General features: G+C 43.7%; 1 protein-coding gene across 1 annotated transcript; it reads right to left on the reverse strand.

Annotated features, from left to right (window-relative positions):
- Positions 1-7765: 7765 nt before the first annotated feature.
- PDCD7 (programmed cell death 7) lies at positions 7766-21122 on the reverse strand. The gene is made up of 5 exons (XM_080808180.1): positions 20125-21122; positions 17833-17971; positions 10990-11226; positions 10620-10707; positions 7766-8898 (listed from the first exon to the last, which is right to left on the reverse strand). The coding sequence occupies exons 1-5, from the start codon at positions 20998-21000 to the stop codon at positions 8775-8777; spliced, it is 1464 nt and encodes a 487-aa protein (XP_080664306.1). The 5' UTR covers positions 21001-21122; the 3' UTR covers positions 7766-8774.
- Between the last annotated feature and the right edge of the window lie 5565 nt (positions 21123-26687).

Here is a 26687-nt window from a genome sequence, read left to right on the forward strand (position 1 = left end):
GAGCCTGCTTCTCCTTCTCCCTCTGCTGTTCTGCCTGCTTGTGCTCTCTCGCTCTCTGTCAAATAAATAAATTAAAAAAAATAACTTTAAAAAATGTCATTAGAGAATGAAATTTTAAATAAGATACCATTTCATATTATTAATCAACCATCTAGGACACGACCTAACATAAGATATATAAAACCTCTACACAGAAAACTATAAAATATGATATTTAATGGAGGAACATGCCACGTTCATGGGTTATTAAGACTCAATATAACAAAGATAGCAATTCTCCCTGAATTGATTTATAGATTCCATGTATCAAAATTCCATCATGTTTTTTAGGATCAATTGGCAAACTAACTCTAAAATTTAAATGAAATTCAAAGGACCAAGAAAAGCCAAGACAATCTTGAAGAAGAAGCAACACAATTGGAAGATTTATACTATCAGATAGCAACACTTACTTTAAAGTTACAGGGATTAAGTCAGTGTGGTACTAACACGAGGACTTACAAAAAGTCCAGTAAAACAGAAAAGAAAGTCCAGAAACAGATCCATACATATACAGATCCTTAACTTGTGACAAAATTGGTCCTGCAGAGCATAAGGAAAATAAGGGTCTTTTCAGTAAATGGCACACTGGATATCCACCTAGAAAAAAAAAATCATGACCTGTACTTCACATCATACATATAAATCAGTTCCAGGTAGACTGTAGATCTAAATGTGAAAGGTAAAATAAAGCTTGAAGATAAGACAGGAGAATATATTCATGGCTTTAGGTAAACATTTCTTAGGCAGGTTGCAGAAAAGACAACCATGAAGCAAAACACTGATAAATTGGGTTACATTAAAGAACTTCCACTCACCAGAAGATGTCAGTAAGAGAGTAAAACAACAATGAAACAAAACAGAAACAAAAACAAAGACACACAAGCAAACAACATAAATCAGAATGGGAAGAGATATTTGCAGCATGTATATCTGACCAAGGATTCATACCTGATAGACACAAAGCAATAAAGAAAAAAAAAAAGACCTAGTACAAAAATAGGCAAGAGATGTTAAGAGGCACATCATGAAAGAAGACATCCAAATAAACCTCAAAGTTGTTTAACATCATTAGCCATTGGGGAAATGCAAAACAAAACAATGAGATACCAACACACACACACACACACACACACACACACACACACACACACACATACACACATTATTAAAATAAAAAAAAGAAGAAAAAGCCTGACAATATCAAGGGTTGATGAGGATGTGGACATCTGGAACTCTCCTGCACTGTTGGTGAGAAAGTCAATTAGCATTAGTCAACAGTATCTACTACTAAAGCTGAAATCTAAGAATTAAAAATTCATTCACACATAGACTCTGGGCCTTTAGTCTAAGATCAAGTACGTGTCTGCTAGTTTAATAATGTTCACAACCACCAGGGATTTGTAATGTATTCTAAATCAGATTAAATAAAGATTCTGACCACAGTCTGGCATTTTGCAAACAATCAGGGTTTATCAGGGAGCCACACCAGGGAGTATCTCTGGCTTAACACAATGTCATCCCTACCAGGATGTTGCAAAGCCCTGTTGCGAGGGGTCACTGGGTCATCCCCATGCCCACAGGGGAACATCATGTGAGGAGGCAGAGTAAGTAATCTGAGTGCAGAGAGGTCAAATGAGGCCAGATGGGCAAATACTTTAATTCCCTCATCTCCGCTGTCTGCCCACTCTTGTCTGGGTCTTACCGTATGTTAAGCCTCAAGCCCCATGCCAGGAGACAGTTTCCCAGCACACTGGGAGCAGTTCTTTATGCTACAGGATCAGACAAGTCGCAGAGTGATCAGTAAGTTATCTGCCCCATCAGCCTGTTCCAACTGGAGACCTCTAAGGATAGGGAGTTGTAGGGGACATAGGAAAGTTAGCAAGTTTTGGCATTCTCAGATTGACAGTCATCTCTACTAAACAGAAAATGAGAGGTACAGATCGTGAAGTGATGATAGTCTTCAAAGCAAAGAAAGTATTCTAGGTCTTATCGGGGTCAGGGGAGCTTCAGCAAGGATGGGACCTTCAGGGTAGGGCAGGAAAAGGTAGAGTGGAGAGGGTAACTCCAGCTTGAGACAGGGAACAGAGGCAGGGCAGAGTGAGGGGGAGACCACCCGTGTGACTCAAGTAGATAGTTTTGCTGGGAAGCAGCCTGCAGTTACTGAAGACTGGGGTAGAGCTGGGAAGGGCCCTGAATACTGACTCCATTCAGTAGACAGTGGAGAAAGCCCTGAAGGCTCTAAAGGTGTGGGCTGAAGGTAGGGGAGCAGGGATGCTGGCAAAGCCAGTCTGTGCATGCTTCAGCAGGCTGCATAATCCAGGACCTCTCCGTGGGTCTGTGCTCATTGGGCTGAGTCAGAGCTAGAAGCGAGAGGCAGGGCAAGTGGAGGCTGTGGTAACTGGTCTATGTGGAGCCCAGGCGCTGACATTGTTACTATTTTTTAAAGATCTCCACTGTACTCTCTAAATGACTTCATCCTGGTCCATAGTGTCAATAACCTATGTGCCGATGACTCACATATTAAATTCTCCAGTTGTTCTCCGAGATCGAACTCATAATAACTGCCTACAAGGCATCTCTTCCAAGACTGTCCTCAAGGATGCCTCAGACTCTACATACCCAAAGTGAACTCCTGATTTTCCCCTCCTCCAAACTGTTCCTCCTCCTCCAGGTTTCCTTGTCTCAAGGGATGTCGAAGGTATACAAACTGAGAACTCATGCCTGACACTTTCTTCTTCACCACAACCCATCTCAATTCCCTGCCATGTTTTCTCCCTTAAATCTCTGGAATCCAGCCATTTCATGCTATCTCCACTGCTAACAAGGGAGTCCAAGCCCCCATTATCTCTCACTTGGTTAACCGGTGTCCATGTATCCTCTTATGCCCTAATATTATAAGTCTGTTTCATATACTGGGACAAAAGTGATCATTTCAAAACAGAACACTAAGCCAGTTTCCTGCTTAAAAGTTCCCAGCTGCTCTCAGAATAAAACCCAAACTCCTGATACGGGCTTCCAAAGCCCTGCAGTGTCTGGCCGCTACTACCTCCCCTCCTTACTCTTGCTATGCTAATCTTCAATTGTTTTGGTCTCTTGGCCCAACACAGGCCTTTTGCATATGTTATTCCAAATCTCTGTCTTCTTCTTGTCTCCTCTGTACTAGTTTATAGCTGTTCATTCTTCATAGCTCAGCTGAAACATCATTTCCTCAAAAGCTTTTCCTGATCCAACCCCCAAACTTGGATAGGATCTACCCAGTACAGTGGCTTTTAAGATTTTTTATTGTGACCCATAGTATGAAATACATTTGGCTTTGTGACCCAGCATAGACATATGTAAACTGAGTAACAATTCCTATTGCTACTGTATATTTTCTATTTCACCTAAATGCATTACAAAACTCAATTTGAAAAAAACGGGGGGCGGGGGCTACTCTTACAGGACCATACCTTTCCTTCAGAGCACTCAGCACATTTTTTACGATAGTTGGATCAATTAACTGGATATTAATCTACCCCCCTCAAAACCAGTATGGGGTCTTGGTATTTTGCTCACTTTGTAGTACATATCACAATTATAACTAATCATCTGTATAGTTAAGCATCTCTACTCTAGATTCTAACTCCAAGAGAGCAGGAATTCTGTCTTTTTGCTCTTTTTTGTCTTCAGCATTTAATGTCGTTCCTGGCAAACGGTAAAAACGGTTTCCCAAGTACACAGTTCAAGTCCTGGTATCCATATTCTGGCAAGCACTGAGCTGAGAGGAGCCTACCGCTCTGCAAAGTTATGCACCCTAGCACCAACTGCCTTAGAAACGGATCCTTGCTTCAGAGACTATGAGAAACTCAGTTTATTCCAACAGGCAAATGTAACCTACATTGGAAACAGATTCTTCATAGGTAGCCAGATGCGCTAAGTCAGGAACTACTGAATGGGCGTACCCAAAAGTTAATAGTTAGGCATATATGCCTGGCTCAGAAGAGCACGTGGCTCTTGTTGGTCCAGGGGCATGAGTTTGAGCCCCAGGTTGGTGTAGTGATTACTCAAATAATAAACTTAAAAAAAAAAGTTAACAGTTATGGGGCACCTGGGTGGCTCAGTGGTTATGCATCTGCCTTGGGTTTGGGTCATGATCACAGGGTCCTGAGATCGAGCCCTGCATCAGGCTCCCTGCTCAGCGGGAAGCCTACTTCTCTCTCTCCCACTCCCCATGCTCGTCCCTCTCTCGCTGTCTCTGTCAAATAAGTATTTAAAAAAAAAAAAAAAGTTAACATTATACAGGAATAGTTTATTGGTTGTTAAGCGTTAAAAGAAAAAAAAGATTTAGTTGGGAATGCCTCATGTAATCTCTAGTCCCTAAAATATATCACTGCTAGTACTTCGTAGCACTCACATTCCTTCTATAAATTCTATGTTATTATTTGAATGGAAGAAGACATACTTTGTACTTACCTTGTGATTCCCAGGATAACTTCCCTGTGGATAAAACAGGTAGAAGTGAACTGCTACAACAGAGGATGTAATCCCCAGCTAAGCTTCCTGATACACCCTTGCACAAGTCACGTGGACACAGGAACATGAATGGGTTTAGTGATTACATTCCTTGGCTTGTAGCAAATCCTTTGACGTCATAAACTCAGCCACTAGGGCCGAACACTCTTAGTATTTTACATATAACTAATCTCTTTATTTTCTAATGTTCCTTGTATTTTTTTTTAAAGATTTTATTTATTTATTTATTTGACAGACAGAGATCACAAGTAGGCAGAGAGGCAGGCAGGGGGTGGGGGCGGGGACCAGGCTCCCCGCTGAGCAGAGAGCCCGATACGGAGCTCGATACGGAGCTCGATCCCAGAACCCTGAGATCATGACCTGAGCCAAAGGCAGAGGTTTAACCCACTGAGCCTCCCAGGCACCCCTAATGTTCCTTGTATTTCTTAAAAACAAATGGTTTTTGTTAAGAGTATCTCACAAATCCAGGGTCTCCTCTACCGGGAAAGAAGACAAAATATTCTTATATACAGGACATAATGAATCAACACATTTCTTGTTAATCTTTGAATGAGTTTATTTCTCTATTTTCATTAATTTATGTTCAATATAAAAAGAATATAGGTATAAAAAAGAGGCAGGATTTAGAAAAAGTCTGCCAGCCCAACAGGACTGTAATTCCTAGTTCTGGCTGATAAGCAAAAAAACCAACTAACAAGAATCAGCAAGAACTTGGCGTACAAATACCTTCTCCACTTAACAGGAACCAGGGGTCACTAGAGAAATGACTGCTTCCTGGTTTGGGAAAGGAAATGTGCAAGACAGACTGGGAACAGAACACTGGAATTGAGTGGGAATTTAGGAACTGAGTTAAAAGGGCTGCCACTGACCAAAGGTGAGGCAATTAATGAAGAAAATAGTAACAATGGGTTGGAAGACAAATTATGTTTAGATCTGAGTTTATAATACTTTAAATTCACTGGTCACCTTTGAAGGATGCTAGGGGACCAGCTCGTTACTTTGAAAATTAGTTTAAAAAAAAAAGTACTTATTTGCCTTTCCTGTACAGATTGTATCCTAGGGTAACCGAATGGTTGATGAGGGGATGTTTCTCTTTTTTAGAAGCATTCCAGCGGGGGTGTCTGGGTGGCTCAGCTCTGCCTTTGGCTCAGGTCATGGTCCGGGGATGGAGCCCCACATGAGGCTTCTTGCTCAGCCATGAGCCTGCTTCTCCCTCTGCCTGCAGCTCCTCATGCTGTGCTGACAAATAAATAAGGTCTTTAAAAAAAGTATTTCGGGGCACCTGGGTGGCTCAGTGGGTTAAAGCCTCTACCTTCGGCTCAGGTCATGATCCCAGGGTCCTGGGATCAAGCCCCACATCGGGCTCTTTGCTCAGCGGGGAGCTTGCTTCCCTTCCTCTCTCTCTGCCTGCCTCTCTGCCTACTTGTGATCTGTCTGTCGAATAAATAAAATATTTTTTAAAAAAGGTATTTCATAGGCCCTAGGAAATATTCTTTTCAGAAAATTCCAATCTATATGTGGTCAAGAAATGTGTACACTCTTGAACAGTGCTTTCCAGTACAAATATGTCATCCATATATGTAACTGTACATCTCAATTCAAACTCTCAATTTCAAGTGCCCAATAGTCATACATGTCTGCCCTATTGGACAGGACATCTCTCACCACTAAATTATAGGAAATATGGAAACGGAGGAACATGCTGTCACAAGGATGCAATTAGCAAAATCTGACTGGAAACTCTTCAGGAAAAAAATGACCCAATTTCTTCAAGTAATTGCAAGGGATGGGGTGCCTGAGTGGCTCAGTGGGTTAAAGCCTCTGCCTTCAGCTCGGGTCATGGTCCCAGGGTCCTGGGATCGAGCCCTGAGTCAGGCTCTCTGCTCGGCGGGGAACCTGCTTCCTGCCCGCCCCCTCTCTGCCTGCCTCTCTGCCTACTTGTGATCTCAAGTAAATAAATATAATATTTTAAAAAAAATTGCAAGAGAGAGACAGAGAGTACAAGAATACACAGGAAGACAGACAGACCAAAGGATTATCAGAAACTTAGGAGACATCATCAACCAGTAACAACATATGGATTGCACCTAGATCTTAATTTGAACAAAATGTAAATCACATTAGGAGATCTGAATACTGACTGGGTATTTGATGATATTAAGGAGTCATTCATTTCTTCTAGTGCAATAATGGCACTATGGTTAAGTTTTAAAAAATACCTTTTAGAGCTACACATACTAAATACTTATGACTATGTCTGGGATTTGCTTCAAAATAATCCAGAGTGGTGGGGATATAGATAAAACAAGATTGGCTACAAGTTAGAAGGTATTTGAAGCCATATGAGGGGTAGATAGAAAAAATAATACTATTCTCTTTACTACTGAATGTTGGAAATTTTCCACGATAAATTAAAAAACACTGTGGTTAAAGATTACCATGACACTGTCCATATTTTCAGAAGTATAATTCGTTAAAGACACTATTATCTTTCTTTCTAAACCCATTTAGAACCAGAGGCTGTAGCCACTACCACCACACAAGGCGATAAGCCAGGAAGAACTTACAAAACAAAACCAACCAAAAGACAGAAATAACGTTTACTTTATTAAAACTTTGAGGAAGCTGAATGAGGAAGGAGGAGATGGTTTTTTCCACCTGGGGTTAAATGCCCCTTGGGTTCTGCTGAGTTTTCCTGAATCTCTGCCTCACGCTTGTGCGCCTCTCAATGTAGATGTTTTAGTGACAAGGCTGCCTGGACACTGAACACATCATACAATTCATCTTTTATTTCTACTCTTTCTGCATCTCATCAGAGAGCAAAAGGACACACAGGCCTATGGGGTTATGTGAGGCTAATCGCATTAGATTTTAAGGTTTATGAGCTTAGGCATACACTTGGATGGCCTTCAAATCCTACCTGTTAACTCTGAAATGCAAAATATATAAATTTAACAGTGCAGATTTAACCAAAACGAACAAAGGTGTCAGCATCTTGCACCCCAGAGCTTCCAACTACATGAAACCATTTCCTAAGCTGGTGTCCTTTCCTGCTTACCCTGAGTTGGATTCCACTAAGTTTGGTGCTTGAGGTTCACCTCCCTATACCAAATGTCTATTTCACAAATTTGCATTTTGGGGAGAGAATGTGTTTTGTCAATGTGAAAGTGCATGTAGTGATTTGGTAGGCAACAAATCTGGGGGCAAAGGCTCAAACTAAAAAATAAAAATGGTATTTATTCAGCTTTTTGGAAATATAAATAACACAATAGATGACAAAGAACAAAATGAAATAAACCCTTGACATGTTATATGATCGATCATTTCCAGGCACAACAGTATTTATTAATGACTATCATAAAATTAATTTGATTTTTATCTGTTTTCCTCCCAGCTTTAACTACATGGGTGCTTCTGGAAGCTTGAGTTTCTAAGAAAACTCCACAGCTATACCAGCCCCTATAATGTGACTGAGTGAGGTTATGGTCCCACTCCCATAGGGAAATAAATGTCTATCATTGGGGATACCAAACCTCTAGACCTCCGGAAACTTAAAAACCAGGTGTTTTTATTAGGATCCTTCTAACATAGGAAAATGCAGCCGTTATCCATTAAAACACAATCCGATATGGGTAGAGGTTTTCCAAGTTCTCCGCAGGACCACCAGACGATTCCACCAAGCTTTTCTGGCAGCTTCGCCTGCAGCCTGCGGCCTCTCTAGAGTCACAAACCAAAGATAAGGCATTTCTGACCTTTCTTCCTAGAAGTCAGAGAGTTCTCTGGGTAGGGAGATTACGGAGGTTTTGCATCAAGCCTGCCTTCACACTCAGTACCGGGGGAAAGGCTGCTGAGTCTACCCAGTGCATGCCTGTGTTGAGCGTACTTACCCATCACACACAAGGCAGTTGAGAGTAAATGAACAAGTCACTCTGGACCAAGCCCCTTCAAAACAGAGGCAAATTTGGTGAACCAAGGCCACTGCCTGTTGTAATAACCCCAGTTCACCTAGGTCCTTTCCTGAAGAACCATATTAATCTCCTGATTCAAGAGGCATCTCTGGCCAAGACAGAGCACACAAGGAAAACGTAACTTCTGGGTAGGGCAATGCCATATGGAGTTTGGAGGTTGTGGTTTAGTCTACAGCACAAGAAGATGGTGGCATCACTCGTTTTTAGAGCTGGAAAGAGCCATGACTGGACCACAATCCTGGAGCATCTTTACTAATGCAGCTTAATGGCCGTTGCCCAGATGTCGTTGCTGGGGAGCGGGGGAAGGACCCATCCTTGGGGAACGGAGTTGCCTTTGGGATGATCAGATGGCACCAGGTACTGATCCCAATCATGCCTTAATAAGAACATTGTAGAACAACAGTTTATTTCTGTTTTATTCCAAGCAACATGTTCAGCAACTAAATACTGTATTTCAGGACTTAGCTTTCAAATGACTGATGTACTAGTCTGCTAAAGAACTTGATTTCTAGGCATTATGCAAAAGATCATATTTCTTAAATGTACATATAAAGGACAAAAAACTGCAAAGAACTTACAATCTTATGGATAACCAAATAATGAATATACAGTTGATCCTCATTATTTGCAGGTTCCGTATCTGCAAATTTGCCCATTCACAAAAATTCATTTGCAACCACACAATCGTTACTCATGGGGCTTTCGTGGTCACTTGCCAACATGCACAGAGCAGTGAAAAATCTGAGTCCCTGACAGGCACATTCCCAACTGAAGTTGAACAAGGTGACGCCATCTTCTTGTTTTCAACCTCACACTGTAAAGAAGTATCCTTTCTGCAGTCTCTTTAGTACCACATTTTCCACATATTTGTGCTTTTACTGGTGCCTTTGCTATTTAAGATGGCCCCCAGGTACACTGCTACAGTGCTAGCTAGCGTGAGAAAGCTGGGGTATGCCTTACGGAGAATACGTGTGTGCTAGAGAAGCTATGTTGAGGCAGGAGTTACAATGCTGCTAGCTAGGAGTTCAATGTTAATGAATTGACAATATATATTAAATAACATGTTTTTAAAAAGAAATCCACATAAAATGATGTTATGTATTGACTGGTTGATGGAAAAGGTTGTGGCTTCAGGCTGACAGGAACCTAACCCCGTATTTCCCCGAGGGGTAGCAGTCTAGTATTCTCTAATTCACTACCTGCAGCTTTACAGAACATAACTACCGTGAATAATGAGAATCAACTATACTTATGTTCAGAAGCTAAAACTTGTATGTTAACCAGAAATACGCTTTTCCCAGAACACGAACTTGGTATGCTCCAAAGCATCATTAAAGCTCTGGAAGGAACCTGAGAGATCACTTAGTTCAGTGATTTTTAAATCAGGCTTTCAAGACTGCAAGGCCCCCAAGCAGGTGTTCTGGGGAATCTAGACAACAACAAAGCGCCTCCAGTCAATAACAGATTTGAACTGCCTAAGGAACCCGCTCATTCCAACTATTTTACAAATGGATTTCTCAGAAGACTGTCTCTGTGAAGGCACTACTGCTCAAGTCTGAAGGCCACATTCTAGTCCACCATTTGCATTTTGTAGGTGAGGAAAGTGAGACCCAAGAGCGCTGAAAACTTGACCCAGCTCATTAGTAACTGCAGATTAAGATGCGACTCCTTCTTCCTAGCTCTCCTGGCTCTGACCTGTGGAACTCACAGGCCGGTATGGCACTTAAACAGTCTCCACAGGCAAGTGGGCAGGTAGGGTTTCCTGCCCTTGGTCTACTTAGCAGCAGCAGAGAATTAGGAAAAGGAAGCCAATGCTTTAATACAACAGTTACAGCATGAGACAATACTTGTTGGGCAAATTACAACCTGAGTTTCAGTTTCTTCACCTGTTAAAACAGAGACATCTACTTCTCAAGAACTGAGGACTAAAGGCATGTGTGGCATCCTTAGAACCCGGAAACTTTACATAAACCCATAAGGAATTAAAAAAAAAAGAGAGAGCCAGCAAGCGATATAGCAACAGACCTCGACAACACAAGCACCTCAAGGGCTACTTGCTACCCAGGGGGAAGGCAACATGGAGAGTGTCCCTCTGACCTTATCTGGATGAGGGCTGGCAGGGAGTGCTCTGCTTGGAGGTAATACTGTCGGAAGGGCTGCAAGAGGTGAGCGAGTGGGAACTCATCTGCAAAAGAAAGGCATGTTACCGCATCATCATACTTCATATTCACAGTGTATTTCTCCATGCAAGCTGACTGAGCCTGTGACTATGACAGTACGACAATGTGGTTGAATATTTCATCTTTATCCGTGATTTCCAGTACACAGTTTAGGATTTCAAATCTTGCAGGTGCCATTAGCTGTCTACAACTTCTTAGCTTACATTGAATTCATCCATGAGGAAAAAAAAGAAAAAAGGTGCCAATCGAGTATTTTCCTTTTCTCCTCTGGTTACAGAGGAACTTACCTGGATCCCCAAATAACTTGGACTCAATTTCACGCTTCTGAAGTAAAATCTTCTCTTTTTCTTTCCTCTGTTTCTTTTCTAGTTCTCTTTTCCTCTCTTCCTCTTGTTCTCCTTCCAACATGACTCTGAGGGCTCTCTCTTCAGCTTCATACAATTCAGAGCGTTTTTTAATTAGTTTTCTTAGTCGCTGAAGATGATGCTCGAAAGTCTCATCTGCTGAGGCTGGGGGACAGACACCTAGGCAGAGATCCAAATAGTATTTTAGAGATAACTGTTTATCCCCAAATCAGCATTCCAATGAGCAGACTCAAAGCCCCATTTAGGTTGCCATCTGCAACGACCTGGATGGAACTAGAGGGCATTATGCTAAGCGAAATAAGTCTATCTGAGATAGACAATTATCGTGTGACCTCACTGATACGAGGAATTTGAGAAACAAGACAGAGGATCCTAGGGGAAGGGAGGGAAAAAAGGAACAAGATGAAACCAGAGAGGGAGACAAACCATAAGAGACTCTTAATCTCAGGAAACAAACTGAGGGTCGCTGGAGTGGAGGGGGTGGCTGGGTGATGGACAATGCGGAGGCTATGTGCTATGGTGAGTGCTGTGAATTGTGTAAGACTCATGAACAACAGACCTGTACCCCTGAAACAAATAATACATTATGTGTTAATAATTAAAAAAAAAAAAGCCCTACTTACACTATGAATTTGCTCAGAATCTGTAAATTCTAACCAATTTTCAAGGTTCAATTTGATTCTGAGTCTCCAATTAGTCTGACCCCACCTTGGCTGACTTTCCTTAACTCCTCTCTATGGATCATTCCACTTAACCTGATTTTATTTATTTCTAATGGTTTTGATCCTTTGGTTGGGCAATGATCTCACTAAAGAGAGGATCTCTCAGGGCCTGGGTGGCTCAGTCGTTAAGCGGCTGCCTTCAGGTCAGGTCATGATCCCAGGGTCCTCGGGCTCCCTGCTTGGTGGGAAACCTGCTTCTCCCTCTCCCATTCCCCCTGCTTGTGTTCCCTCTCTCACTGTGTCTGTCAAATAAATAAATAAAATCTTAAAAAAGAGAGAGAGAGAGAGAGAGAGAGAGAGAGAGAGGGTCTATCTTACACTTCTTCATTCTGATATTCCCATAGCACAGGCTCCCAGACCAACCAATAAACAACTCTCCTGTTGACAGAGCCTGAAGTTCTGGGAGAACACACTTGGATAATGAGGAAGAAATACACATAACCAATCACACTGACCTCATAGTCTACTGCTTAGTGTAGGATGACCAAATATTTCAGTTTGTTCAGTTTTAGTATTGAAAGCCCAGCATCCTGGGAAACCTGGGATGGTTAGTCACCCTGATTTAAATGTGAGGTCAGCTAATAGGACAGGCAACATAGCTAGTGCCATAATTGGGAAAATTTGATTACAGACCAGTTAATAGGTGATATCAAAGGATTATTACTAATTTTGTTATGTATGATAACTGTACTATAGTTGACTATGGGTATTTTATTTAAGTGTTCTATTTTTGTGCACGAGTGAAAAAAATTTTTTTAAAGATTTTTTATTTATTGAGAGAGAGAGAGAGAGAGAGAAAATGAGTGGGGTGAGGGTTACAGGGAGCAGCAGACTCGCCACTGAGCAGGGAGCCCAATGTGGGGCTCAATCCCAGGACCCCGGGATCATGACCTGAACCAAAGGCAGATCCTTAAATGACTCCTGATTTTGGCTAAGGTCATGAAATCAAGCCCCAGGTCACTCTCCCCGGTTAGTAGAGAGTCTGCTTCTCCCTCTCTTTCTGCTCCTCCCCTGGCTTGTGCTCTCTCAAATAAATAAATAAAATCTTTTAAAAAAATTTCCTAAGGAAACGTTTTAAAATTTAATGAACACTCGAGTGGGTCACAGTTGTGCACTCACTACCACTGGCCCTGAGACAGAGAAGCTGCTGGTGATTCATCCTGGAGTGATGTGGGTGTGGGCCATCCACAAAGATTTTAAAGGCAAATGTATTTATTATGGAAGCATCTTAACAAGGCCAGATTCAAGGAAGATAAAAATTCGCACACCACATACATAGTCAACAATTTTTATTTCCCCTGTTGAGCCTGCAGTCATTTTTGTTCATCCGTACATTAGCAACATCACACAGTTCAACACAGTATGTGCAATTTCTACATCTCCATTTCAATTCTCTACCTTCTTTTCCAGTCTTTATCATTACTGAATGTCTCTATTCTGTATCATCAAATCAATGTACCATAATTTACTTAACAAGCTCCCTATTCCTGGACACTTAGGCTGTTCCAAAAGTCCTATTATCATATACTGTTACAATCAATGCTCTGGGACATGTCACTTTTTTCCTTCTAAGGATTCTTTCTCTAGGATAAATCCTCAAGAGAAGAAATGTTTATGAGTACTTCCAGGAGCACCTAAATGTGGTACTAAACTGCTTCCTAAAAGAGCTGACTGATTCAGGCCTTTGAAGGTCTGACTGTTTTCTCCTTCAACCATCACCACTAAGTGGTTGTGGAATTCATTCTCCTATCCTCACCTGAAAGGCTAACATTTCTCCAGGTCATTTTCTCCTAACTGCTTTGCTTGAACAGGTTTCCAATCACTCATTACCAACTACAGAAACTCTACATCTCAAATCCATCTTCTACGAAGTTGGTAAACTATTTTCCAAATACACACAAAATTCTTATGGACTGAGCTCAAGCTGTCACTACTGTTTCATAATAATTTCATGATTGTTTAATTTCTTTACCTAGATCAGGAATTGGTAAACTTTTTCTGTAAAGGGCCAACAGACAGTACTACAGTCTGCCAGTACAGCCAAAATATAGACATTCCCTCAGTCCCCAAGTGCCCCCAGACCCCATGAGGACTGGTGGCCTGCTCCCATCTCAGGCTGCTGGGTCTGCACCACGAATCCATACCTCCATCAACCTTTCATTGATCACTTCTAATCAGCATGACACAGATTGAGAAATGGCAATCCTCACCCACTCTTTCTCTTGACCCCGTGTACTAACACAGTTCAGGTTCCCTTCACCCCTCCCACTCACTCCTCTGGTTCTTGCAGGACCTAGATACCAATGCCTTTTTTTCCCTTCAGTCCCCTACACCTTAGGGCCTAGTCCAGTCTTTGAATCTTGGCATGATGAGAAAAAAGCTGCTACCTCTAAAGTCTTAAGCATGATTCGTCTCTTCTCTGACTAGGTCTTTCTACCCTCTCAGTGCACTTATGTCCTCCTCCCTGGAGACTGTTGGCTTCACTAAAACCTCCAACTGAATGTATCCAAATCTACCTCGCCTTCTACTCATCCTCACCAAACTTGTGGTCAATCTTTAAGATTTTATTTATTGGGGCGCCTGGGTGGCTCAGTGGGTTAAAGCCTCTGCCTTCAGCTCAGGTCATGATCCCAGAGTCCTGGGATCGAGCCCCGCATCGGGCTCTCTGCTCAGCGGGAAGCCTGCTTCCCTTCCTCTCTCTCTGCCTGCCTCTCTGCCTACTTGTGATCTCTGTCTGTCAAATAAATAAATAAAAATCTTAAAAAAAAAAGCGATATAAATTCATTTTAAAAAAAAGATTCTATTTATTTATTTGATAGACAGAGATCACAAGTGGGCAGAGTGGCAGGCAGAGAGAGGGGGCAAAGCAGGCTCCCCGCCAAGCAGAAAGCCCGATGCGGGGCTCGATCCCAGGACCTTGGGATCATGACCTGAGCAGAAGGCAGAGGCTTAACCCACTGAGCCACCCAGGTGCCCCACTTGTGGTCAGTTTTAAAGCAAAACCCTAACAGCCCTGTGCTCATCTGCCAGTCGCAGAGCACTCCTGGGAGAAGTCATCTGATTATGTGATCCAGCGCCAGTACTCAACTACATCAGCTGCGCCCGTAGCAACTCCCTACAACCATACTCCCAGTGGTCTCTAGTTGGCTTATACTCATTCTTCACAGCAGTTATTTCAAACCTTTATTGCTCTCCTAAAGCCTTCCTTCTCTATGGTCTCTGAGCAAACCATCTATCCTATCTCAGTGAAAACAGGCTAGTAGGCAGGAAATCTCTTAACATTCAGGCCCCATTTCACTAATCTGCATGACTACCCATCCTTGTCTCCTTCATTTTCATTCCAGTGGAAGACAGATCCTTCTAAGGGCTCCTGGGTGGCTCAGTCAGTTAAGTGTATGCCTTCGGATCAGGTCATGATCCCATGGTCCTGGGATCGAGCCCCATGTCGGGCTCCCTGCTCAGCGGAGAACCTGCTTCTCCCTCTCCCTCTGCTGCTCCCCCTACTTTACTCTCTCTCTGTTCAAATAAATGGAAAAATAAAATCTTTAACAAAGATGGCTCCTTCTACACTTAAGTTAATCCCTCTGCCTGGGATCAGAGTCTCCCTACCTCCTGCAGGACCTTGAGCCATCAACTATCCCTCCTGCTTCTCTCTGAACCCCTCCCTCTATTCACTCCTTTGCTCGGCAATGAAACGTGTTCAAATTTTCCCCATGACCCTAAGATTACCACACCACCCCTCTACGCTGTCATATACTGATATTCCTCTCTCCTTTCTTCACAGGCAAACCTTTTAATAAGATAAACTCACTGTTTGCTTTTCTTACCTTCTATTTCCTCTTTAATCTAGTCTAGTCTGGCTTCTACCAATACCGTTCTGCTGAAATGCACCCAGCATAGTTCACTGATCATCTATTGGGTACTAATATCCATGGATTTTCCTCAATCTTTAGGTACCATCACTACTCCTTCTTACAGGTGAGGAAACCAAGGCAAAGAGATGTCTGGGTAACCTGCTCAAGATAACACATTCTCTCTGGGCATTTGCCACTTTTCAGGAGGGAGGCGACCTACCTTCTCCTATCTCTGACCTCTCTTGTGGCCACACCTTTATCCATCTGGATTTTGACATTCCCTAGGATTTTGTCTTTTTGGCCCTCACCTCGCACTGTACAACTTCCTGAAGATCATGCCTATTTGTGGCTACATGCTGATGACCTCTTCTCCAGGATGTACCACAGGCACCTCAAACTTACCATGTCCCACACTGAACTCGCCAAACCCAAGTCTGTTCCTCCTCCCATGGCTGAGTTCCCCAAGTTATTTATTTATACACTCCCTCTCTCCTTTATTCATATATTTTAAACCCATTTACTTTTCTCCAACCCACCATCTGACCCTTAGTTCACACTCCCATATTATCCATGGTCAGACTACTGAACAGTCTTCTCAGTCTCTCTCCTCTTCTCCCTCCATCCTAGATGCTCCAAAACTTTCTCTGCTCCACCAGCACTAATCACCACTGTCATTTCACTTTCTGCTTAAAACTTTCAATGGCTCCCCTCAGCTTTCAGCATAGGTGAGCAGTCTAGTCTGGCCCCTAAGACACTTTGCAATGTGGCCCTGTTTACATACCCAGCCTCATTCTCTGAGCCCTTACTTAGAGATACACACACCTTGAAGGAAAAATTTTAAGTATATAATGGAACCAGCAGCTAGTTACCAAATCATTTTACATTCAAGTCCATTGACTCCAGGGCTTTTTTAAAAAATAGATCACAATTCCTCCAAAATCCCCTCCCCATCTTTTGGACCAAAGTGAGGAAGACTAATAGTGAGAAATTATGCTAGGAAATTTACTTGGCAAAAGTTTACTGACCGCTCACCTCACAGAGGGCATGGAGCAAGAGAATATTAAATAAAAGCCCTCAGGTTTTCATTCCCCAAGGAAGAGGTAAGGGTAGACACCATAGATGCAAACTCCCCTTCGACTCATGGGGTCATCTGCTTCCGAGGCCTGAATCTGAATCAGTTACTCTGAAGGCTGGCATGCAGAAGCTAACCACTTAGCTAGTGAATGTGCTTGGCTGAATCCACAATGGTCATATCCCAATGAAACTTTATTACGGGCCTGACTCACAGGTTCCATTTATATTTTAAAACACACAGGGGAAGTCATCTGCTATCATAGTACTTGCTAATTTATGTGTTCTCAAATATCCCTGGTGAATATCAATGGCCTACAGTCTACTAAATAAGACAGCATGTGGTCCAAACCAGGTGCAAGTAAGGAAGAGGTCACCTCAGCCCAAATCAGGGAAGGATGGAGAATGTTGCATGTGTATTTAGTTCTGAAGGACAGTGAGAGCTTAAAATGGAAAAGATGGAACTGAGGGCCCTCTGCACGAACAGACTGGCAAGAGCAAAGATTGAGACAGGCAAACGTTCAAAGCACAACTAGGGATCTTCTAGAAAACCAGTGCTCCCTCTAGAGGTAAGAGGAGATGATTGAGGTTTTATGATCCAAAAGCATGTAAGCTGAGGACATCATACAGTCTGCAAGGCACTCCTTGCCCTGTCCAACCATTCACACCTCTTCAAATATCAATGTTTCAGGTTGGAAACATATCTGAAGGAGCATGCCAAGTTTTCAACACCTCCTGATGAACCTAGTAAAGGTAGGATAGCTTTTGGCTTGGTACATGGGCAAAGGTGACGACCAGCCATGCCAACCTCACTCAGAAAAGCGTGGCCAGGAATGCCTGGGGTAGGTATGATGAGTCAAAGGAAAGGCAGTGTATGGATTCCCACACCTGTTTCTCTTTTCAACCTTGGCAACCAAGGGGTAAACAAAGTCTGAGGCTTCCTGCTTCAAAAGTTCTGAGGTACTGCTGACAAGCTTTATTACTCTACTGGGTGAAAATAAAAAATTATCAAATATTTTTCCTTAAAAAATGGCAGGGGGAGGGCGATAGGGTAAAGAAAGGGACAGTGCAGGGCAACAGAGGAATGAATACAAGTAGAAATCCAAAGCCACGGTTACCCTTTCTTGCTGCTGCCTCTTTCCTGAGTTTCCTCAATTTCTCCAAGGCCCGAAGAATGTCCACCATTCTTTTGGTGTCTGCTTGCTTTTTCCTCACTTCAGATAAGACACCATCAGCAGCAGCTTTAAGTTCCTGCTCCTGGAAAAGAGAGTCCACGAGACAGACTTAGTTTTTGGAACAACCCTACAGCAGAGAACAGCTGCCTAGCAGTGAGCTTTTAGAAGATCAGACAGTTGCACGGCTAAGAGTTTCTACTGATCTCCCTCCCAATTTCCTAGACTGGACACTATTCCTCTCCTGCATTGTTCCAGCCAAGGGATTATCTTCTCTGCAGTTTCCATGCGGGTTCTGATCTTTGTTTCTTCCTTGGAATTTGTTCAAATGTAGTCCAACGAACACCTGCACCAATTTTAGGTTGGAAGTTCTCTTATTAAAAATGTGGACTCCTGGGGCACCTGGGTGGCTCAGTGGGTTAAGCCTCTGCCTTTGGCTCGGGTCATGATCCCAGGGTCCTGGGATCGAGCCCCGAGTTGGGTTCTCTGCTCAGTGAGGAGCCTGCTTCCCTTCCTCTCTCTCTGCCTGCTTCTCTGCCTACCTGTGATCTCTGTCAAATAAATAAATAAATATTTTTAAAAAAATGTGGACTCCTGAACCCAAAGATTCAGACCAGGTGGGAAGATAAGGAATGGGTTAGAAAGGCCCAGGACTCCACAATTCTGTCAGTGACACACAACATGCGTAGCTTGTACTCCAGTGTTCTTAAGTGCCTAGGATTTTTTGACATGAGAGCCTTTCAAACACTGAAGACCCTATCCTACTCTTCTTAAGTTGGTTCACATGTAGACAAAATGACTGGTTCCTCAAACCACCACTCACAGGACCTGGTCTCCAATCCCCTCAGTGTGGATGGTAAGAAAGATCCTTTTGCCTAAAGCTCTCTTCCCATCTATCAAATAAATGCCTGTAATTTCACCATTACAACCACACCATACTGTTCCCCTCTTCTGCTTCTATTAACTTCTCTATCTGGAACTACACCTGTTGCTCTCACTTGGCTTTGACATCTCCTTTAAGACTCAGTTCAGATGTCACAGTATCATCTACAGAGTCTTCCCTTATACCATTCCCAAAACTGGATACTCCTTCTCTGGGTTCCTACAACACCTACAGGTGAAACCCTAACACATACCATGCTGTATAGACATGGTCCCCATGAGGCTCTAAGCCCCTCAAGGACAAGCACTATATCCTATTCACCCCTATCACCATCACCAGGTCTGGCACATAATGGGGCCATACTAAACGTCTGCAGAACTGATGCAAACTCCTTTAGATTATGGTGCTGCTTCCATGTATTCTCCTTTAAAACACAGATACTCGTGGAGGTGTGAAGACAAAGCTCGCCATCACATTTCAGGGGGGAGTCATTTCAGATTCTAGGGCAGTAACAGACACAAGGAGGAAGAGGGAGGAAACCCTAGCTGGTTGTAGAGAGTGAAGGGAGTGGGGGAAACACCTAGAGGCACCCAGAAGTAATGAGAATGCCTTAAACAAGTATCTGACCAATTTCCATTTCACCGTGGCCCCTACAGAAGACAAACAGGCTTTGAAAGGAGACAACATAGGCTCAAATCAGGAGTAAAACTGCTAAAAACCAGCTGTGTGATTGTTGGCAAGTTAGCTTCTCTATGCCTCAATTTTCTAATCTGTAAAATGGCGAGAATACGGTTTACCTCTCATGGTTGTTACAGGAATTAAAAATCTGGCATATGCAAGGGCTTTAGCAGAGTTTCTAGTATGCAGTAAGTGCTCAAAACACCACTGTTAAACCTGGGGATATGTGGTTTAAAATTCCTAAACAAAGGAATCTTGGGAAAGGCATCACTACTGCCCCATTAGCCAATTAGGGTAAGGCACCAAGTGCTCTATATTTTGTATTAAAATCAGCAGACCAATATAAGAAACAGGAACCCAGATTTTTGTTCGCCTTGAACGTTAGTTAATTAGAACATTGTAGCAGGAGACAGGACGTCTGTCACCCCTGCAACGCCACTGCGTAATCCCAGACCTTGTTTACAGGACTCGCAGTGCACCTAGATCCTTTGTGTTTGTACTACACGTCATTTACATGCAATCAACGTGAAGATAGAAGGTCGGAAAGCCTGGCTACCTTTTTATTTTAAGGATGAAGAAAAGGAGGCTTAAACATCGGAAACGACAGCGCAAAGCCTCACGGCCCTTCAGGTTCCAAACATCACTACCCCCAGCCACCGCGCAGCTGCGGCTCTTACCCGCTTTTTCTCCTCCACCTCCTGCACGCACTTGACCCTCCAAAGGTCAATCTCCTGTTCGCGCTCCACTGCTCGCGCGGCCTCAGCCTCCCGCTCGGCTTCGCGTTCCCGGGCCCTCTCCCGAAGCCGCAGGCGGCGGCGCCGGACCCTCTCCAACCTCCGCCGCGCCTCACCCACATAGGCGGCCTGGGTCAGCAGCTGTAGTCTTTCGGCGAGTTGGGCGCGCAACGGCGCGGCCTGGGCATGCAGCAGCACCCAGGCCGCGCCATCGGCCTCGGCCTCGCGCAGGGCCTGGCCCAGGGCGCGCAGCCGTCGCACCAGGTGCAGAGCCCCACGCAACTGTGCGCGCACTTCGCCCAGGCTGGGTCCGGCGGGCGCGCGCGGAGGCACCGGGCAGCCGGCCCGCCGCGGGGATCCGAACACCGCTTCTAGCCACTGCCGGTCGCGCAGGCGCTGCAGGGCCGCATCCCCAAGCACGTCGGACGGCGGCGGCGCCTCAGGCCAGTGCGGGCTCCAGGGCGGCCCCGGGCCTGGCGGCGGCGGCCGCGACCGCTCGCCACCGTCGGTCCCCGGGAAGGGCCGGCACTGGGGCGGCGGCGGAGGCAGCGGCGGTGGCGGCACCGGGTAGAAGACGCCGCCGCCGCCGCTACCGCCACCGCCGCGAGAGGCTTCCCCGGGGGCCCGGGGCTGCAGAGCCAGCGGGGGCTGGAGGAAGGGAGCGGAGGCCCCCAGAAAGGGGCCGGGCCGCTGGGGAAGAGGCGGCGGGAAAGCCGGGGAGGGCAGCGGCGGTGGCGGACAGCCGAAGGGAGCGGGAGGCGGCGGCTGCGGAGGCGGAGGGCCCGCGCGCCCTGGGGCGAAGTAGGGCGGCAGAGCCATATCCACCACGGAGGGAGTCTGAGCAGTGACAGGAATTTGAGTGGTTCCCCTAGAAAGAGTGTCTTCCGGGGAGGAAGTGACGTAGTACACGCGCGACGCCAGCAGGATGCGCGCGGCCCCGAGAGCCCCACGCGTGTGTGGGCATTCCTTCAGTTCTTCAGTTTCTAAATACTGATCTTGAGCATTCTAGGTGCGGAGCCAGCTGCACTGCAAACATTGTAACTAACAGATACAGTTTCCCGCGTGAAACTACCTGTAAAGAAAACATATTAATTAAGTAGTTGTGCAAACAAATGCAGAAGTGCAGCGGTGAATGGAAGTACTGTCAAAGAGGAAAACACCGGGCAAGAAGAGCTTATAGATTTTGACTTAGTCAAAGAAGTTAGGGGAGACTGTCCTAAGGATTTCAGCCTGACAAGTAGGAGTTGGAGAGAAGCACAGTTCAGATAGGAACAGCATTTGTAAAAACTCTTAATAGTAGGTCTAGTCGGGGAACTGAAAGAGTGCCAGTATGGAGGTGATGTGATGTTGGGGTCCTGGAGCTAATAACAGTCAAGAAAGAATTCTTGAGACGTCTTGGGTGCACAGAAGATGGTTTTATGAAAGCATGGGGACAGGACCCATGGGCAGGAAGAGCTGCACTGGGATTGGTTATATACTTTGTAAGGACCTACTTAGCAAGAGGCTTTCATTAAAGTTAAACTGTCCCTGCTCCCCTTCCCCCAGGGGATTTACTTAAAAACAAGTCCCGGAAACCAGCTACAGGTAAGAAAGCCCAGATACAAGGGTGGGTCAGGCCAGGTGGAAACATCCGATCAGTGGGGGGATGCATACTGTCTCCCTGGCTACCAAGGAGTATGGGCCCCGCCCTTTGGGAGCCTTTTGGGCACCAATCCCAACCAAGGTGATAGGCTGGGTCAAATGTCTACTAGGGTAAATTGTAACTCAGTTGGTCACCTAGCATCACTGTGGAGTTTCCTGTGTGTGTTACAATCTTATTGGTCACCTGTGCATGGCCTTTGCCCTTAAAAGCTAGACTGAAACAGAGAAGGGTTGCCCTGTCTTGTAAGAGGTGCATCCCCGGACGTTGGGTTAGATTCTTGATGCTTGGCATGAAATAAAGCTTTGCTTGACCTTCACTTTATATCAGTCTCCTTCTTTAATCACGGACCCGTTATTGGGACATAACACTTTTAAGTTGGAATGGGGGTAGAAACAAAGGAAATTTCCAAAAAGGTGTTCATATGTTAAAATATACTTAGAGGATCCTGGAGGTCAGGCTATGGTCAAGCTAAGGTTGTTTTTCTCCTCTAGCAAAGTATTAACTTTAAGATAATTAAGAGTTGGGGTGCCTGAGTGGCTCAGTTGGTTAAACAACTACTTTCGGCGCAGGTCACCATCCCGGAGTCTCGGGATCAAATCCCGCATCAGGCTCCCAGCTCCATGGGGAGTCTGCTTCTCCCTCTGACTTCCTTGCCTCTCATGCTCTCTCTCACTGTTTCTCTCGCAAATAAATAAATAAATTTTTAAAAAAAGATAATTGGGAGTTTCTGGAGGAATGTCCTACTCTGCTTGTCAATGGGCTGCAAATTGTAAGGAAATTAATTTGATCTATGTTTCCTTTTGCCTTTGTTCTTCATGTCTGATGCAGTCTAGAAAGCCTGGAGGGAGCCTGGGAGGACAGAGTATAGGTTTCCAGGATCTCCTATCTTAAAAACAATGGGAAACCACTGGAGGGTTTTAAGGTGGAGGGGAAGAAAAGGCCATGCTGCAATATTAGGTATTTAAAATTAAACTATTCTGAGATAATTGTATATTCGTGTGCAGTTGTAAGAAATAATACAGGAAGATCTTTTGTACTCTTCACCCAGTTTCTCCCAATGGAAATATCTTGCCAAAGTGTGGTACAATATTACATCCCTGACACTGACATTGATACAGTCAAGATACAGAACATTTCCATATCATTGCTTCTAGGATCCCTTTTATAGCTACACTTAACTTCCCTTCCTTAACCTTAGGCAACAACTAACCTGTACTCCTTTATGTAACTTAGTCCTTTCAAGAATGTTATATAAATGGAATCATATAGTACATAACCTTTTGGGATTCTGTTTTTACTCAGCATAATTCTCTGAAGATTCATGCAGGTTGTATCAGTAGTGTTTCTTTTTATTGCAATAAAAGTGTGCAAAAAAGATGTGAATAAAACAAAACCACTTTTTAAAACCATTCACATATTGAAGGATATTTGGGTTGTTTCCACTTTGGGGTTATCATGAAGAAAGCTGCTATAAACATTTGTATATGGGTTTTTATGTAAATATAAATCTTTGTTTCTTTGGGATAAATGCCCAAGAGTGCAACTGCAGGGTCATGTTGTTGCAGGTTTTTTTTCTCTGATGGCGCCTGTGGTTCTTGGTCACACCGCTTCAAAGAATGAAGAGGTAGACCAGACAGTGGTGGGCAGCAAAGCAAGGTTTAAATTTTATTTGCACTTCCTTAATGGCTAGTTATGTTGTACATATTTTCATTATGTTTATTTGCCATCTGTATACCTTCTTCACTGAAATGTCTGATCCTATCTTTTGCCTATTTCCTAATTGGATTGTTTTTCTGTTGATATTTTACAGTTGTCCCTGTATTCTAGATACAAATCCATTGATATCTGGCCTACAAATATTTTCTCCCAGTTTATAGCTTGTCAATCCTCTTAACAGGGCAGGGTTTTTTGTTTTTGCTTTTAAATAGAACAAAGTTCTTTTTTTTTTAAAAGGTTTTATTTATTTTACAGAGAGATCACAAGTAGGCAGAGAGGCAGGCAGAGAGAGGGGGGGAAGCAGACTCCCTGCTGAACAGAGAGCCCGATGCGGGGCTCGATTCCAGGACCCCGAGATCATGACCTGACCCGAAGGCAGAGGCTTAACCCACTGAGCCACCCAGGTGCTCCTAGAACAAAGTTCTTAATTTTAATGAAGTCCAACTTACCAGTGTTTGCTTTTTTGGATCAAGCTTTTGGAGCCAGATCAAGAACTCTTTACTTAGCTCTACATCCTAAAAATTTTCTCCTGTGCTTTCTCTAGAAGTTTTGTAGGTTTACATTTAACTCTGTGATCCATTCTGAGTTAATTTTTGCGTAAGGTGTGAAACTTAAGGTTTCACTTGAAACCTGAGGTTCTCCCTCCACCACCTTCCTCACTGTGGCTGTCCAATTGCTGAAACATCACATTAGATCTTTACTTTTGAAAGCAGTAATAGAGGACTCCATGGGTAAGAGTCCCGATACACACTGATGAAGGATCAGAACGCAAGCCAAGGACAAAGTACAACTGACACCCTACAAACCCCACCGCCCCCACTCCCAGGTGAAATTTGTGTCACATTCCTCAGGCACTCCTGGCTGCCCTAAAACGAAGGGAAGGGAAAAACAAATGGTTAGCTAATAGAGACCATAGTTGCAAGACATGTCTCCATCAGTTTACCAACGTCTTAGTGATTTACAAGGAAAAGCATTTTTTTAAGTAGTTTTGTCTTTTTTTTTTTTTTTTAAGATTTTACTTATTTATTTGACAGAGATCACAAGTAGGCAGAGAGGCAGGCAGAGAGAGAGTGGGGAGCAGGCTCCCTGCTGAGCAGAGAGCCCCATGCGGGGCTCCCAGAACCCTGGAATCATGACCTGAGCAGAAGGCAGAGGCTTTAACCCACTGAGCCACCAGGCGCCCCAAGGAAAAGCATTCTTATCATTAACCTAGCTTTTGGAAACCCATAGACTCAACTGCCTGCAGCCCTAACATCACCCTTCCTCCATAGTGATGTGAAAACAAAGGTAAAAGGGAATGTAAATAAAATAAAATTTCCTTATAACCTGAAGCCCACTGACAAATACTGAGGCAGGCAGAGTATAACATTCCTCTAGGAAACTCCCAACTAACTTTTTTAAATTTTTTAAATTATTTTTTATTAACATATAATACTATTTGTCTGTCACTCATCAGTCTTACACAATTCACAGCACTCACCATAGCACATACCCTCCCAGTGTCCATCACCCAGCCACCCCATCTGTCCCACCCCCCTCCACTCCAGCACCCTTCAGTTTGTTTCCTGAGATTAAGTCTCTTATGGTTTGTCCCCCTCTCTGGTTTCATCTTGTTTCATTTTTACCTCCCTTCCCCTATGATCCTCTGTCTTGTTTCTCAAATTCCTCATATCACTGAGATCATATGATAATTGTCTTTCTCTAACTGACTTATTTCACTTAGGATAATACCCTCTAGTTCCATCGACGTTACAAATGGCATTTCATTTTTTGATGGCTGCAATATATATATATATATATATATATATATATACACACACACACCCCACATATTTTACATACATACATACATACCACGTTTTCTCTATCCATTCATCTGTCGATGGACATCTGGGCTCTTTCCATAGTTTGGCTGTTGTGGACACTGCTGCTATAAACATTGGGGTGCATATACACCTTCGGATCACTACATTTGTATTTTTGAGGTAAATATCCAGTAGTGCAATTGCTGGATCATAGGGTAGCTCTATTTTCAACTTTTTGAGGAACCTCCATACTGTTTTCCGGAGTGGCTGCGCCAGCTTGTATTCCCACCAACAGTGTAGGAGGGCTCCCCTTTCCCTGCATCCTCCCCAACATCTGTCCAGGATACTCCCAACTATCTTAATGTTAATGCTTTGCTAGAGGGAAAAACCATTTTAGCTTTGCAATAGCCAGGCCTCCAGTACCCAGAGAGTCTTCTTTAGCATATCAAAGTCCTTTTGGACACTTCTCTTTCCTTACCTCCCCCAACTCCCAAGTATTTAATTAGCCATTCCTCACAAACCCAGTGCTGGAGCACTTTCTGCCCACGGGTCCTGGCCCTGTACTTCATTAATAAAATCACCTTTTTGCATCAAAGATGTCTCAAGAATTCTCTTGGCCCTTGGCTTCAGACCTCACCAGCATCCCAAAACTACATCATATACCCAAGAGCCAATCAATGCCTGACCCCACAACCCAATTTCTCGGAAATTTTAAATAACATTTTACTTGTATCATTTTAAATACTGTACATAAAAGCCTTCATTTTTTTAATCTTAAATTTATTATGTAAGATAACATAATTTCTAGATACTCAGTTGTCAATACTGACATGGGAAACAAAGACAAAAGAAAAATGTCCTTACTACCTATAGCCTATTGACAAGTCCTTAACGCAGACAGAGTGAAATTCCTCTAGGAACTCAGCTGCCTCCGTGCTAATACCTGGCTAAGGACAAAAGGCAATTTCAATTTTAGCCCAACTCCCCAGGATCCTGCAAGTCTACTTTAACATATAAAAATACCTTTGGAAATTTCGCAAGATACACGTTGGCAATCATCCTCCAAGCATATGACCTATTGGTACACATCTGAAGGGTCTCACACCTAAGGTTTTATTAGACAGTAATAAGTGACTTTTCCCAACAATAGCTAGCCCCAAGGTCCTGAAAACCTTGCTTCAAACTCTTTATAGAGACTTCCCCTATCCCTAACCCCACCCCCACCAACTTCAAAGTATATAATGGGCCACTCCTCATGACCTCAGTGCAGGTTTTTCTGTTCATGGGTCCTGTCCCCATGCTTTAATAAAACTGTCTTTTTGCACCAAAGTTATCTCAAGAAT

The sequence above is a fragment of the Martes martes genome (genome assembly GCF_963455335.1).
Source record: "Martes martes genome assembly, chromosome: 7".
Classification (NCBI taxonomy): domain Eukaryota; kingdom Metazoa; phylum Chordata; class Mammalia; order Carnivora; family Mustelidae; genus Martes; species Martes martes.

Excerpts from the sequence above, each read along its gene's own strand:
- PDCD7 (XM_080808180.1), bottom strand. The coding sequence starts at position 21,000 with ATGGCTCTGCCGCCCTACTTCGCCCCAGGGCGCGCGGGCCCTCCGCCT. Across the intron at positions 11,227-17,832 it reads AGAGGCAGCAGCAAGAAAGG|GTGTCTGTCCCCCAGCCTCA; the intron begins GTAACCGTGGCT and ends ATCTCTGCCTAG. Across the intron at positions 10,708-10,989 it reads CAAGTTATTTGGGGATCCAG|ATGAGTTCCCACTCGCTCAC; the intron begins GTAAGTTCCTCT and ends TTTCTTTTGCAG.